Source organism: Phragmites australis, chromosome 22 (assembly GCF_958298935.1).
Source record: "Phragmites australis chromosome 22, lpPhrAust1.1, whole genome shotgun sequence".
Taxonomy (NCBI): Eukaryota; Viridiplantae; Streptophyta; class Magnoliopsida; order Poales; family Poaceae; genus Phragmites; species Phragmites australis.
This window is the reverse complement of record NC_084942.1, coordinates 3261416-3274592: the sequence shown is the minus strand read 5'-3', so window position 1 is coordinate 3274592 and position 13177 is coordinate 3261416. Positions and strand designations below refer to the sequence as shown.

The 13177-nt window shown below is 55.6% G+C and overlaps 1 protein-coding gene across 1 annotated transcript; it reads right to left on the bottom strand.

Moving 5' to 3' along the window:
* Positions 1–1929: 1929 nt before the first annotated feature.
* Positions 1930–2821, bottom strand: LOC133904270 (protein S40-7-like). Its single transcript, XM_062345729.1, has one exon. The coding sequence runs from the start codon at positions 2655–2657 to the stop codon at positions 2154–2156; it is 504 nt and encodes a 167-aa protein (XP_062201713.1). The 5' UTR covers positions 2658–2821; the 3' UTR covers positions 1930–2153.
* Between the last annotated feature and the right edge of the window lie 10356 nt (positions 2822–13177).

The window sequence follows — 13177 nt, the reverse complement described above, 5'->3', positions numbered from 1 at the left end:
ATCTAAAATAAACTAAGCAGTTGGAGATCTATGGGATGGTATGAGCAAACCATTTCATTGGGCAGTGGTCCCCCACAGTTCCATCACAGTAGTGCAATATACAGGAGTTTCTTAAATTCTGTGATGAACTAATGATCACTGATGAAAGCATCCGAGGCTATTATTCTGTACCAAAGAGATGAGCTGGACTGATTCAAATTAAAATTGCGAGCTGGACATCACATATGCTCATCAAATAATTTGTGGTCGTCATCAGCAGTAGAGAATGGAAGATACATTGCATATTCAGAGTAGTTGATTGCATAATGTAGAGCCCACAGGGCAAATAAATTGATAGCATAGTTGCATGATTGAATCAAATAAAAGGAGATCAGCGGACTAAATCTTGAAAGGGATATCGAATGGTTAAACATAAAGACAGTGTCACTTTCAGGTCGGCATCACTTCTATTAACAACCAAAGTATGAACCTAACATTGCAGTAAAATAATGCATCTAAATGGTGAGTCGCTTTTTGGAAAACTGTTCCCATGATCATGATATCTCAGAACTGAAAAGTGTTATCAAGTATATTCATAAAAGAACATTAAATGGAGCCCACTCCAAAGAGATTTAAATCTTCGGTGGAGCATCCATGATAGTAAGTGTAAAATGGCCTTATGAACAAGTTATTGATTTAAATCTTCGATAATTGATTCTTATGCAAAATGGGCTTATTTTTGTATTCACAAAAGATGGCCATTTTATTTTACCAAATTTCAACAGCATGACTTTGTCATGTTGCTGGAATAGTCTTCTGCTACAGTTGCAGCCAGAAACATAAGAGACTATTCAAGAGCCTCAACACAAGTCAATCACACAACACTCAATTATTTGTTGGTGGAAATATGCCGTTAAAAGGAAACTAACAAACTGTATTGTACTCACTAGTGAGAATTCTTAACGCAAAGCAACCATTTGTTAATGTACTATCATCACTAAATGGCGTCAGGTTTTTAAATGAACCAAGCAAACTGTATTGTACTCATTAGTGAGAATTCTTAACGCAAAGCAACTTTTTGGTAATGTACTATCATCACTAAATGGTGTCAGGTTTTGAAATGAACCAAGGCAAACAACTTTATGCCAGAAGATAAATAGCGAATTCATGTTAGCTGTATCTTGATTGAGATAATCCAAGGGCTTTGCACACTTGAAACACTGGCTGAATCAATCACTTGATTTAAATTACTGGACCATTTCATTAGTAGCACTATGGCAGTGCGATGGTCATCCTTGTACCTGAATAGAAAAGTTGAGGGCAATGGAATGCTGGGGGGAAATTGGGGGATGAACGTGTTCATAATCAGATAAACTTTTGCAACAAACGATTCTTCCAATATCAGCATGATCTTTTTGACCTTCCACCAACTATTGCTCAGAAAGACCAACAAGGAATCTAATTTTACACCTTTTGAGATGAGTGATATGACTACATAGAGTGCATATTCACGTTATTGAGCTAAATTTTCAATATCAAAAGCTAGAAATGGAAACAAGCTATGGAAACAGACCTAACTTTCATTACATAAGGTTATCAGAAAAAAGAACTAACACAATCCTTAGAAAAAAACAAATACACATAATCTTGAATTCTTAGTCCCTCAATGGTAACAATCAAAATTCAACAATTTCAAACACTAATGGTCACTATCTCAGCATGAGACCTAACAACCAACGACTTAATCTTGCATTTTTGACACCCATTGTCTGCATGAATCGTTCCAAGAAGCTCCCAATTCAGGGATTAATACCAAATAGCCAAACATAAGCATAGAACTGGACATAATTTATAAGAAACTACATCTCTTAGACTACCCAACCACTAATTCCTTCCCCTTATGGCACCTAAACTAAAAGATTTGCTCCTCAAGACACACAGCATACGAACTGAACAAATGCAAGGGCCGAAATTTCCATTTATATGTGATGGAACAACACCGTTATTACGTCGTGTTACACTCCTCGCCCACTCACCTCCTGTCTTTTCATCTCCTTATCCTCAGGGAAATAAATCAAAATAGCCGGACCGGGAACACATCGGGAAACAGAATTGCGAAGAACAAAATTGGCCAAAACTTCATCGCGAAAGCGACGTGACGACTCGCCTGCGCCTCAGTCGAGGAAGCCTGTGCGGCGCAGGACGGCGTTGCGGACGCGGCGGAGGTCGCGGCCCTTGAGCGTCCTCCCGGCGCCCTCCAGCACCGAGCTGTGCGCGGCCGCGCGGCGTGCGACGATCTCATGCGGCGGGGCCATGGCCTCCCCGACGTCCTCCCCGCCGCCCGCGCCGGCCTGGGCCCACCTCCCCCTCCGAACCGCCGCCACGGGCTCCGACGGTATCCTCACCGGCGCTGACCTCGCCATCGCGGACGCGGTCAGCGCGGCGGTCTCCGGGACGGGGCGCGCGGCGGATCGGGCGGCGCCGGCGGGGCCCGCGCGCTTCTTCTTCTTCTTGCCCTCCTCTTCCGGTAGAGCAGCGAGGAGGCCATGGCCGAGCGTGGACGAGGCAGCGGCTGGCCAGAGGACGTCGAACTCGAGGAAGTCGCCGTCGGCGGCCGCAGCGGCAGCGGCGTGCGCCGGGACGGGGAGGGGTGGACGTGAGAGCAGAAGGCGATCCATTCTGTCTTCTCCGGGGATCACCAGTACGGCGGATCTCCGGCGATGTGGCGGCGCTCCGGCATGAGAGGTGCGCGAACGAGGACACGATACCGGCGACGGGAGGCGGGCGCGGTGGAGAGAGTGCTTATAGAAGGGGGAAGTTGTTTTCCCTTTTTGCAATTTGGTCCTTTGGGAATCTTCTTATTGTACTGCGGTTGTTTCGGCCAAACTACGTGGGCTTTTTGATGCAAAAAAGAAATGGTATGATTTGTTCAAGTTCATGGGCTCAAATCATCCGGACCACGTGTTGCCACCATGCAAATTTCCATTTACCAATTGGCGCACATCGTTACGGCCCACTTCGACCCGCGCCCAATCGGGTACCCAACCTAATACACCCATAGGCAAGAAATTATCCAAACCTAGACCCGTTAAGTATGATACATGTAGGTATCTTAATTCACGGGTCGAATTGATATCCCTAATTAGTGGATATCGTACGGCCTACTCCGAAAACATATTGTGGAAAATACGCTGATGCACGTCGTCCGAGGCTACTAACAAATATGGTCATTAAAAAAAGTAACAAATATGGCTGACAGGAAAGCTCAATGCCCTTGAACCGAACTTGAATAGTGTGGTTTTAAGACTTGACTTACTCATTTCTAATTTTCCTCCATATGCTTCCTTCCTTAGTTATGAGCTAAGCTCGAGCGTACTCAAGCTTTCCCTCAAATGTTATATAGAATATTATATTGAAGTGTCATTATTGAGCTTCTTGAGCCGAGCTCGAGCCTACTCAAGCTTTGGCTTGGCTGGGCTCTAAGCTGGAAGGAAACTCAGGTTCGACTCGTGGTTGTCTCGAGTCTATACTAAACTTGAATCTAGGCAGGAGGGATTGGTTGAGGTGCTTATTTAGAGTATGTTTGATTGAGTGTATATATCTTAATTAGGTTTATGGGATGTAACATCTTAGTGTCTGGTTGTATGTATCTTTTTTGGAACCTGACTTACAGGATGTAAAATCATTGTAAAACATATTTTAATTGTGTTTTTTTTAGTTAGGCTTGTGAGGTACATGACTGCCTCAGCTAATAATAATATTACCGTATAATTAGTAAGTATTAATTTATATTAGTATATTTCAAATTACATTAAGACTTAATATGATAAATTAAGTAATATAGAGTGTATTTATACAAAATAAATATCATATTAACATTTGCTTTTTTATTTCAGTATCTGTCAGTGTATTCAGAACCAGAGGTCCCTAAGTCCCGAGACCAGGTCGGCCATCCGCCACATGTCACCACCCTGCAAGGTAAGAAGAAGCTAAGTCCCGGGAGAAGGTGCTCGGGGCCGCCGCCTCTGGTTCCCGAGCACCCTAGTTCCCCGATGATCCGCAGAGCCCAAATACCAAGAAGGACCGAAGGTTCGCGCAAGATCATTCGACGACCCGAAGGGTCCCGTCGTCAGGGTGTCATCCAGTCAAAGGCCCAATGCCGCATTTAATAGGCACGCGCGGCCTGACATCCTGACATCCTGACATTCTCAGCTGCCCACACCCCAGTGTCAGACCCTGCCATGAACTGGCAGGGGGGGGCGTGGGTCCATTAAATGCACGGGTCCCGTCCCGTTTCATCCGGGTGCCTCGGGATAACGTCGCCAGAATCGAAGCTTTTCGCCTGCCACCCTGCCATGGCGGAAGAACAAGACAGGGTGGGCGCACCGGACACCTCTGAGGCTGTCCGGCGGGCCCCCTTTATGGCGCCCGAGGGCTTCCACAGTGGCGGGTGGTCGAATGCGCGCCGCATTTCTCCACCGCCCCTGTCACTTCGTCAAGACGAAATGATTACGCCTTTCTCCGTGGCATCTTGGCATTCGCATCCCCTCTTTCCCATTCAGGATATGTTGAGGTCGGCGCGCCTATAAAAGGAAAGGATGGAGAACACTAAAGGAGGATCCCCGACGAACCAGACCGAAGAGAGACCGGAAGTGTGTGAAGAAGAGGACGCAGACGCTTGAACCAGCTCAAGCCAAGCTAGAACACGAGAGCCTCAAGCTCTTTGTAAACGGCTCTCCCCTTGGAACCAGATACATCCTTGAAGAATTCCCTTCAAGGATAAATATAGCGCTTACACAGAAGTAGGGTGTTACGCCTCCGTGCGGCCCGAACCTGTATAAACCCCGGTGCACCCATTTTTCTCGCATTAGGGCGATCATCTCCCACCAGCCATCGCATTTGTTTCCGTTCCCGCTTATTTCCCAAACAAGCTTTTCCAAGATCATCCCCCCGGCCGAATCTCTAAAAAGGGGTCTCTCGGGATCCCTGCGACAGGAGTTCACCCTCCGACAGCTGGCGCGCCAGGTAGGGGGGAATATCCCTGGATTGTTTGTTTCACTTTTTTCCCACAGGAAAAGATGGCCGGTGGGCACCGTCTCCAGCGTTCCGGCTCCACTTCCAGTGACGGAGCGCTGCCCGACGCCCGAGAGAGCCCCGTCGCTGCTGCGTACCAGCGGCAGCCGCCATCCACGTGCGCGGTTTTTCCCGCTCAAGGGGATCAAGGCGCTGGGCCCATCAGGGCCGCCGCCGCCGCTGCCGACGTACTTTCCGACCCCCGCCAGGTGGTCGGGACCTCGGCCGCTAGGTCCGCCTCTGGACCACGTCGGGTGCCGCCTCGGCGCAGGCTCGCTTTCAGCGAGGCCAGCCCAGGGAGCGCGCTGCTTGCAGCACATGCTCTCCTCAGGCACCCGCCCGTTCAGGCCACGCCAAACACTCCGGAAGGCCGGTGGATACAAGATGTCGTCGCTTTGGTCGGCACTGCTCGTCGCCAGGTGCAGGCCGGGAGTCCTCGCGCCACTTCTCAGCATGGTACCGCCAGAGCCGGCTCCTCAACGGGCAACACCCGCACGGGCCGAGGGGTCTCCAGGCGGAGCGCCGTCCCCCTGGTCGTGTCTGAAGCCCGGGACCTTCGTTTACACCTTGATGAGCGGAGGGGCCACGAGAATGCCCGAGTTACTCTCGAACGTCAGCGGGAGACCCGGCAGGGGGTTGGGGCAGAGGACCAGGCTTCCTCTCTCCCGGCCCGCAGCCACCGGGGATCCCCGACTCGCCGCTTCTCGCCACCGAGGACCCCCGCTCGCGCTGCGGGGTACGGCACCGGTTGCCGTGCCTTCACCACCGAGCTCCGCCGGGTTAGGTGGCCTTCCAAGTTCCGCCCCGAGCTGCCAGAGAAGTACGACGGGTCCATCGACCCCGTCGAGTTCCTCCAGATCTACACGACGGCCGTCCAAGTGGCCGGAGGCAGCGAAAAGGTGATGGTAAACTATTTTCATGTTGCCTTGAGGGGTTCCGCCCGCTCTTGGCTTATGAACTTACCCCCAGGGTCTATCGGCTCCTGGGATGACATGTGCCACCAGTTCGTGGCCAACTTTCAGGGCACGTTTACGCGTCCCGGTTTGGAGTGCGACCTCCACGCCGTCCAACAGCAGGAAGGGGAGACGCTACGGCGATTTATACAGTGTTTCAGCCAGGTTCGCAACACTATTCCGCGAGTGGCCCCCCATGCTGTTATTGTTGCTTTCCGGCAGGGCGTCCGTGATGAGCGGATGCTCGAGAAGCTAGGTACGCACGAGATCAAGACCACTGCGGAACTCTTCGCACTGGCCGATAAGTGCGCCAAGGCTGCGGAGGCCAGGGCATGGCATGCTCCTCGCCCCGCTTCCGACCAGCCAAGTTCTTCCCGCTCTGATAAGCGGGAAAAGAAAAAGAGAAGGAAGCGCGAGGCCGCTCCCGTTGAGCCAGCCCAAGTCCCCGCTCACAGGGTGCCGCAAGAGCCCGATCACCGGCAAGAGCGTCGGTCGGGTGTCGATCGGCGCCCCGTCAGGGCCTCTGCTCGGGCTCCTCCTCGGGCCTCTGTGCCCGCGAGGGCCCTGGCACCGGCTAGGGCGCCAGCTCCAGCAAGAGCCCCGGCCCTTGGCCGAGCTCCTGTTCCAGCAAGGGCCCCCGCTCCCGCGGGGCCCGAGCCAGGAAAATGGTGTCCCATACACCTGACCAGATGGCACGACCTCACGGAGTGTCGTACGGTCAAAGGACTCGTGGAGCAGCGCCAGAGGGAGCGCGACGAGTCCCGCGGAGGAGGCGATACCGAGGTCGTCCCCAACAACGCCGAGCTCGGCTTCCAGGAGCCCGAGCATGCGGTCGCCTTCATCGACGGGGGCGCTTACACACCCTGCTCGCGCCGTGGCATCAAGGTCATGTGGCGCGAGGTGTGCTCGGCAACCCCGAGCGAGGAGGCCACAAGACCCCTGAGGTGGTCGGATGCTCCGATCACGTTCAGCATGGCTGATCACCCCGCCAGTACTGCAGCCGTGGGACGGCTACCTCTGGTAGTGTCTCCCACTATCTGCAATGTTAAGGTCGGCAGAGTGCTGATCGACGGTGGCGCCGGCCTCAACCTCCTTTCCAAAGAGGCTTTTGAGAAGCTGCAAGTATCTTCCCGACGCCTAAAGCCGTCACTCCCCTTCTATGGAGTAACCCCCGGGCACTCCCTGCCCCTCGGGCAGGTTGAGTTGCCTGTCACGTTCGGGAGCCGGGACAACTTCCGCACGGAGTGCGTCCTCTTCGATGTCGCGGAGCTCCCTCTCCCCTACAACGCCATCCTCGGGCGTCCGGCGCTTGCCAAGTTTATGATGGCCGTGTATTATGCATACCTTACGGTTAAGATGCCCGGCCCCACAGGCTCTATCTCCGTGATCGCCGACTCCGGCGGCGCCGTCTCCTGCGCTGAACAATCATACATGGCTCTGGTCTCAGCGCAGGCCGAGGTTGATGGCTCTACAGGGGGCCCGGGACCCTCTTCATCCAGACCCCGACTCGCCGCCGACACCTCTGTTCCAACGAAGGAGGTCGAGGTGGGCGAAGACGCTACCCAGGTTGTCCGTATCGGCAGTGACCTGGGCAGCAAATAGGAAAGCGCGCTCGTCGCCTTCCTCCGGGCTAACGTAGACGTGTTTGCCTGGCAACCGTCCGACATGCCCGGGATCCCTAGGGAGGTGATCGAGCATCATTTGACCGTGCGTCCGGACGCCCGCCCAGTGAAGCAGAAGGTCCGGCGGCAGGCGCCAGAGCGCCAGGAGTTTATCCGCGAGCAGGTCCGCAAGCTCCTCGACGCCGGATTCATCCGAGAAGTCCTCCACCCCGACTGGCTAGCAAACCCAGTCATCGTCTCGAAGGCCAACGGCAAGCTTCGCATGTGCGTGGACTACACCAACCTTAACAAGGCTTGTCCTAAAGATCCCTTCCCCTTACCTCGCATTGATCAAATTATAGATTCAACTGCGGGATGTGATCTTTTATGCTTCCTAGATGCAAACTCTGGGTATCACCAGATTCGCATGGCCATAGGGGACGAGGAAAAAACTGCTTTTACCACCCCGGTGGGGACTTATTGCTACATGTCAATGCCTTTCGGCCTGCGCAACGCTGGATCATCCTTCCAGCGCGCTATTCGTATCACTCTTAACTCGCAGGTTGGCCGCAACGTCGAGGCTTACATCGACGATCTCGTGGTCAAAACCCGAGACCGCGCCACCCTGCTCGAGGACCTTGCCGAGACTTTCAACAGTCTCCGCTCTACCCGCCTCAAGCTCAACCCGGAGAAATGTGTCTTCGGGGTGCCGGCGGGCAAGCTCCTTGGTTTCTTGGTCTCTGGCCGAGGGATCGAGGTCAATCCAGAGAAGATCCGGGCCATCGAGCAGATGCGACCCCCGGTTCGACTCAAGGAAGTCCAGCGCCTCGCCGGCTGCATGGCAGCCCTCGGGCGCTTCATCTCCAAGCTCGGGGAGCGAGGGCTCCCCCTCTTTAAGCTTCTGAAGAAATCCGGTCGTTTTGACTAGACGCCGGAGGCCGAGCAGGCCTTCCGCGACTTAAAGAAGTACCTTACTTCGCCACCCGTATTGGTGGCTCCCTTCCAAGGTGAGCCCTTACTACTTTATGTTTCGGCCACTCCACAGGTCGTGAGCATAGTGCTGGTGGTGGAGCGCGACGAATGTTCGGGGCCGGGTGCTGGGTCCCAGCTCCCAGAGGCCCCCGACCACTCACTTGTCCTCATGGCTCCCCCTGGGTAAGGGGTCGAACCCGAGCACACTGCTCTTCCCAGCCAAGGAATCGAGCCCGAGTACCCGGCCAGCCCCGACCATACCGCCGACCCTGGGGGCTGTGGCAGCCCCCCGGGTGGGGCCACCATCCGGGCCCGCCTGGTACAGCAACCGGTATACTTCATCAGCGAAGTCCTCCGGGAGGCCAAGACAAGGTATCCCCAGGCGCAGAAGCTACTCTATGCCGTGCTCGTCGCCTCCCGGAAGCTGCGCCACTACTTCCAGGCGCACAAGATCTCGGTGGTTACCACTTATCCACTGGGACCCATTCTCCGGAACCAGGAGGGCACCGGGCGCGTTGTCAAATGGGTGGTCGAGCTGGCGGAGTTCGACCTACACTTCGTCTGTCGCCAGGCAATCAAAAGCCAGGCACTCTCCGACTTCTTGGCAGAATGGACGCCCGTCCCCTGCGTCGTCCCAGAAGAAATCTCTACCTATCCCGGGCACGACGCGCCCGGGTACTGGGTCATGCACTTCGACGGTTTCCTCTCGCTTAAAGGCGCAGGGGCCGGAGTGGTTCTCACCTCCCCAACAGGTGAAGAGCTCCGGTACGTCGTACAGTTGCAGTTCCGCGCATCCAACAACATGGCGGAGTATGAAGGTCTCATCGCCGGCCTCCGGGCTGCGGTGGGGCTCGGGATTCGTCGCCTCCTGGTCAAGGGGGACTCCCAACTGGTCGTCAACCAGGTATCCAAGGAGTACCATTGCACGGATCCCCAAATGGCGGCGTACGTGGCTGCAGTCAGGAAGCTTAAGAGACGCTTCGACGGCCTCGAATTGCGGTATATCCCTCGCCGCGACAATGCTTCGGCCGACGAGCTCTCTCGCCTGGCCTCCTCACGTGCGCGCGTCCCTGCCGGAGTCTTTGAAGAAAGACTCGTACGGCCTTCCGTCCTGCCTGCCGAACAGGATGAAGGGGAAACCTCGAACTCAATTCAGGGGACCCCGGCGGTGCCCTCAGTGGGAAGCCCCGTCAGGGCGCCGCCGTCCGACGAGTGCGCTGTGCTCGCCGAATGTTCTCAAGATGCCTCGTGGATGTCTGACATCCGAGGGTACTTGAAAGAAAAGTTCCTACCCAGGGATGAGGCGTCTGCCGAAAGGGTTGCTCGGCAGTCCAAACGCTATGCCATAGTAGATGGGGATCTCTACCGACGTAGCGCGGGAGGTGTCCTCCTGAAATGCATCTCTCGGGCAGAAGGCGGCGATCTTCTCGCTGAGGTCCACGAGGGCGAGTGCGGTGGCCATTCATCGTTCCGCACGCTGGTCGGGAAAGCCTTCCAGCAAGGTTTCTACTGGCCTACAGCTCTCCAGGATGCTTCCGAGCTGGTTCGGCGCTGCAGGGCGTGCCAGTTCCATGCAAAGCAGATTCACCAGCCAGCTCAGGCTCTCCATACCATTCCCCTGTCATGGCCTTTCGCGGTCTGGGGTTTGGACATTCTGGGTCTATTCCTCCGAGCAGTCGGGGGCTATGCATACCTATATGTCACTATCGACAAATTCACCAAGTGGCCGGAGGCGGTCCTAGTCATCAAGGTGACCAAAAACACGGCGCTCCAGTTTATCCGCGGCATCACTAGCCGCTTTGGCGTCCCCAATCGGATCATCACCGACAACGGCACCCAGTTCACTAGTGCCTTGTTCGGGGACTATTGCGAAGATCTCGGCATCAAGCTTTGCTTCGCTTCCGTCGCTCATCCTCGGAGTAACGGGCAGGTCGAGCGCGCCAACGCGGAGATACTGAAGGGCCTCAAAACCCGGACCTATAACATGCTCGCTAAGCACGGGAAGGGATGGGTAGACGAGCTGCCAGCCGTGCTGTGGGCCAATCGGACTACGCCAAGCCGCGCCACCGGGGAGACTCCTTTCTTCCTCGTCTACGGCGCCGAAGCAGTCCTCCCCTCCGAGCTCACTCTGGGCTCCCCTCGAGTGCATGCATACTCCGAGGGTGAGCAGGAGCATCAAAGGCGCGACGACGTGGACTACCTGGAAGAGCGCCGGCGGCGTGCTGCTGTCCGGGCGGCTCGGTACCAGCAGAGTCTGCGGCGTTATCATCTGCGCCATGTCCGGGCCCGGTCTCTCGAGGTGGGGGACCTAGTTCTCCGACGCATCCAGTCGCGCGAAGGAATGAATAAGTTGTCCCCTGTGTGGGAAGGTCCCTTCACCGTGATCGCGGTCCCCCGGGCAGGTTCTTTCAGGTTGGCGACGGAGGAAGGACAGCCACTCCCGAATCCGTGGAACATCGAGCATCTCCGACGCTTCTACCCGTAGATGGTCGTGCTCGCGGCTCAGGTCAGCAAGGCCGGGGGCTTCTCCCCGCCCGAGCAGTCTGAAGGCTTCGCCCCGTGGGGTAAGTCGCTGTCGCCCAAACCTTGTAAATATTGCACATTAAGTATTTCAATAAGCAATCGCTATGTCAAAATACTTTTTCTGGATTCCGTATGTTTAATCTGTCTGGTGAGGAGCTCGGTTGTGCGAGAAAAAGTTCGCTCTCTCTTTTTCCCCGCTGACAAAAGAATCCCGATCGGTATGCATGCGAGCAGTCGCCGCTGACTTACGTCCGCCATGGTAGGCTATGGTGTTCGGTGTCGTGACAGGCTCCCGGGCACTACCGAGTTTCGGGGTGCTCCGGGTAATCCCATCGCTCGAGCTGCTCGAGTAGTCCGGAGCTCGGGCCCCCGGAGCGGGCTGTCGGTGCTCGGTCTGGTCTGTCATACCCGGGCGCCACCAAACCATAGGACCTCTGGGTTATGCCTCTGCCCGCTCTTGTCCGCCGGTTTGGGTGTTCGAGAGGTCTCGGGTCGAAAACAAGAGTAGTCTATAACAAGTACCGCACTGGCAGAGCGCGCTAGACAAAGAAATCCTATTTTCTCTTTTAAAGCCACAGGTTGGCGATCACAAGCAGCTCGGCCGCGAGGGCTTCAATGCCCCGGTCTTTGGTCGGCCCCAAGGGTCCTCGGGTGGTCCTACCACTTAGGCGTGGGTGGTCGAGATCACCCGACCCTAGGAGCCTCGTGCACCTCCAGGCGCTCGGGCGCCCCGTAAAAAGAATTAAGTTCCCGACACCTGAACTCGGAAGCACATCCCTCCTGGATCGATGGGCCGGAAGGCCGACAGCTGTCCGGTGAGTGGTTATATTCAGACAAATCTACCTTCAGTAAATTTATGTTCCCGAGTCATTCTCGGGGGCTCTCGCGCTTTAATCTGTTCGGTGAGGTGGTTTCCTCGCACGCAAAAACCCTGCCGCGTGTCTACTTTTTCCCAGAACGACAGAGCGGTTTGCAGAAAAGAGTAGCGTGCTTGCGATAATGTCTGACCGAAGCCCTTCGTGGTGGTCGTGGTGTTCGGTCCGCTTTTAAGGACCCCGAGCACTACCGAGTCCTCGGGTGCCCTGGGTAATCCTATCGCTCGAGCTACTCGGGTAGTCCGGAGCTCAGGTCTCGGGGGCGGGCTGTCAGTGCTCGGTCTAGCCCGTTTTAAGCCCGGGCACCACCGGACCGCGAGGACTCTTGGTCACATTCTCGCCCGCACGCGTCTCCCTTCTACTAACTGAGTGGTCGGAAAGTGAAAAAGTGTTCATTAGGCATGGCGTGTTTCGAGCGGGATCGATCTATCTCCCGGACAAGGGAGTCTGTGTCTTCATTTCTTAACCTAGGCAATGCGGACTCGCGAGAGCTCAAGGGCTGGCTGCGCCAGCGTCAGCGATCGGAACAACTTCGTTTCTCGGGGATGGGAAGGTGGGGAACGGCCCGACTGAGTACTCCCCGGGACTTCCAGGCAGAATACCAGAAGAAACATTAAACACACAGAGAAATTGGAGTTGCGAGCCCAAGGAGAAGCTGCCATTATATCCACAAGACATATACAAGGCGTTTTCTAAGGGTTCACTCCTAATATTTACATCCATTGAGACGGCAAAAGAAAGACAAAGGCTACAAAAGATCTAGTCGGCGGCGGAGGCGTCGGCTGAATCCTCTGAGTCGTCCCCGGGGGCTGGCGGCGGCGGCACCTCTCGCCTAAAGCCGGCCGCTACCACGGAGGCGGTACTCCGGACCGCTGCCCGGGCGGCCTCTCCCTCAGCCTCGACCACTCCCTCCCGCGCCGGCTCCAGTGGGAAGTTCGGGTCCCTGCTTCGGTAGCAGGCCAGGACGTGCTCGGCCACGGCACGTGCTCGGCCACGGCACGTGCCAAGCCACGTCCCTCCCGGGCGGCAAGTTCCTGGACTGCCCAAGGCAGGGTCTCGAGGCGCTCGCAGACCTGCTGCAGCCCCAACACTTGTCGTGCGGGGCCGTCGCCCTTCTTGTCGTCGACAAGCCGTCCGAGACCACCCTTCTCCACGGCCCGTCGCATCCGTCGGAGTATGTCCTCCAGCATATGCTCGCGGT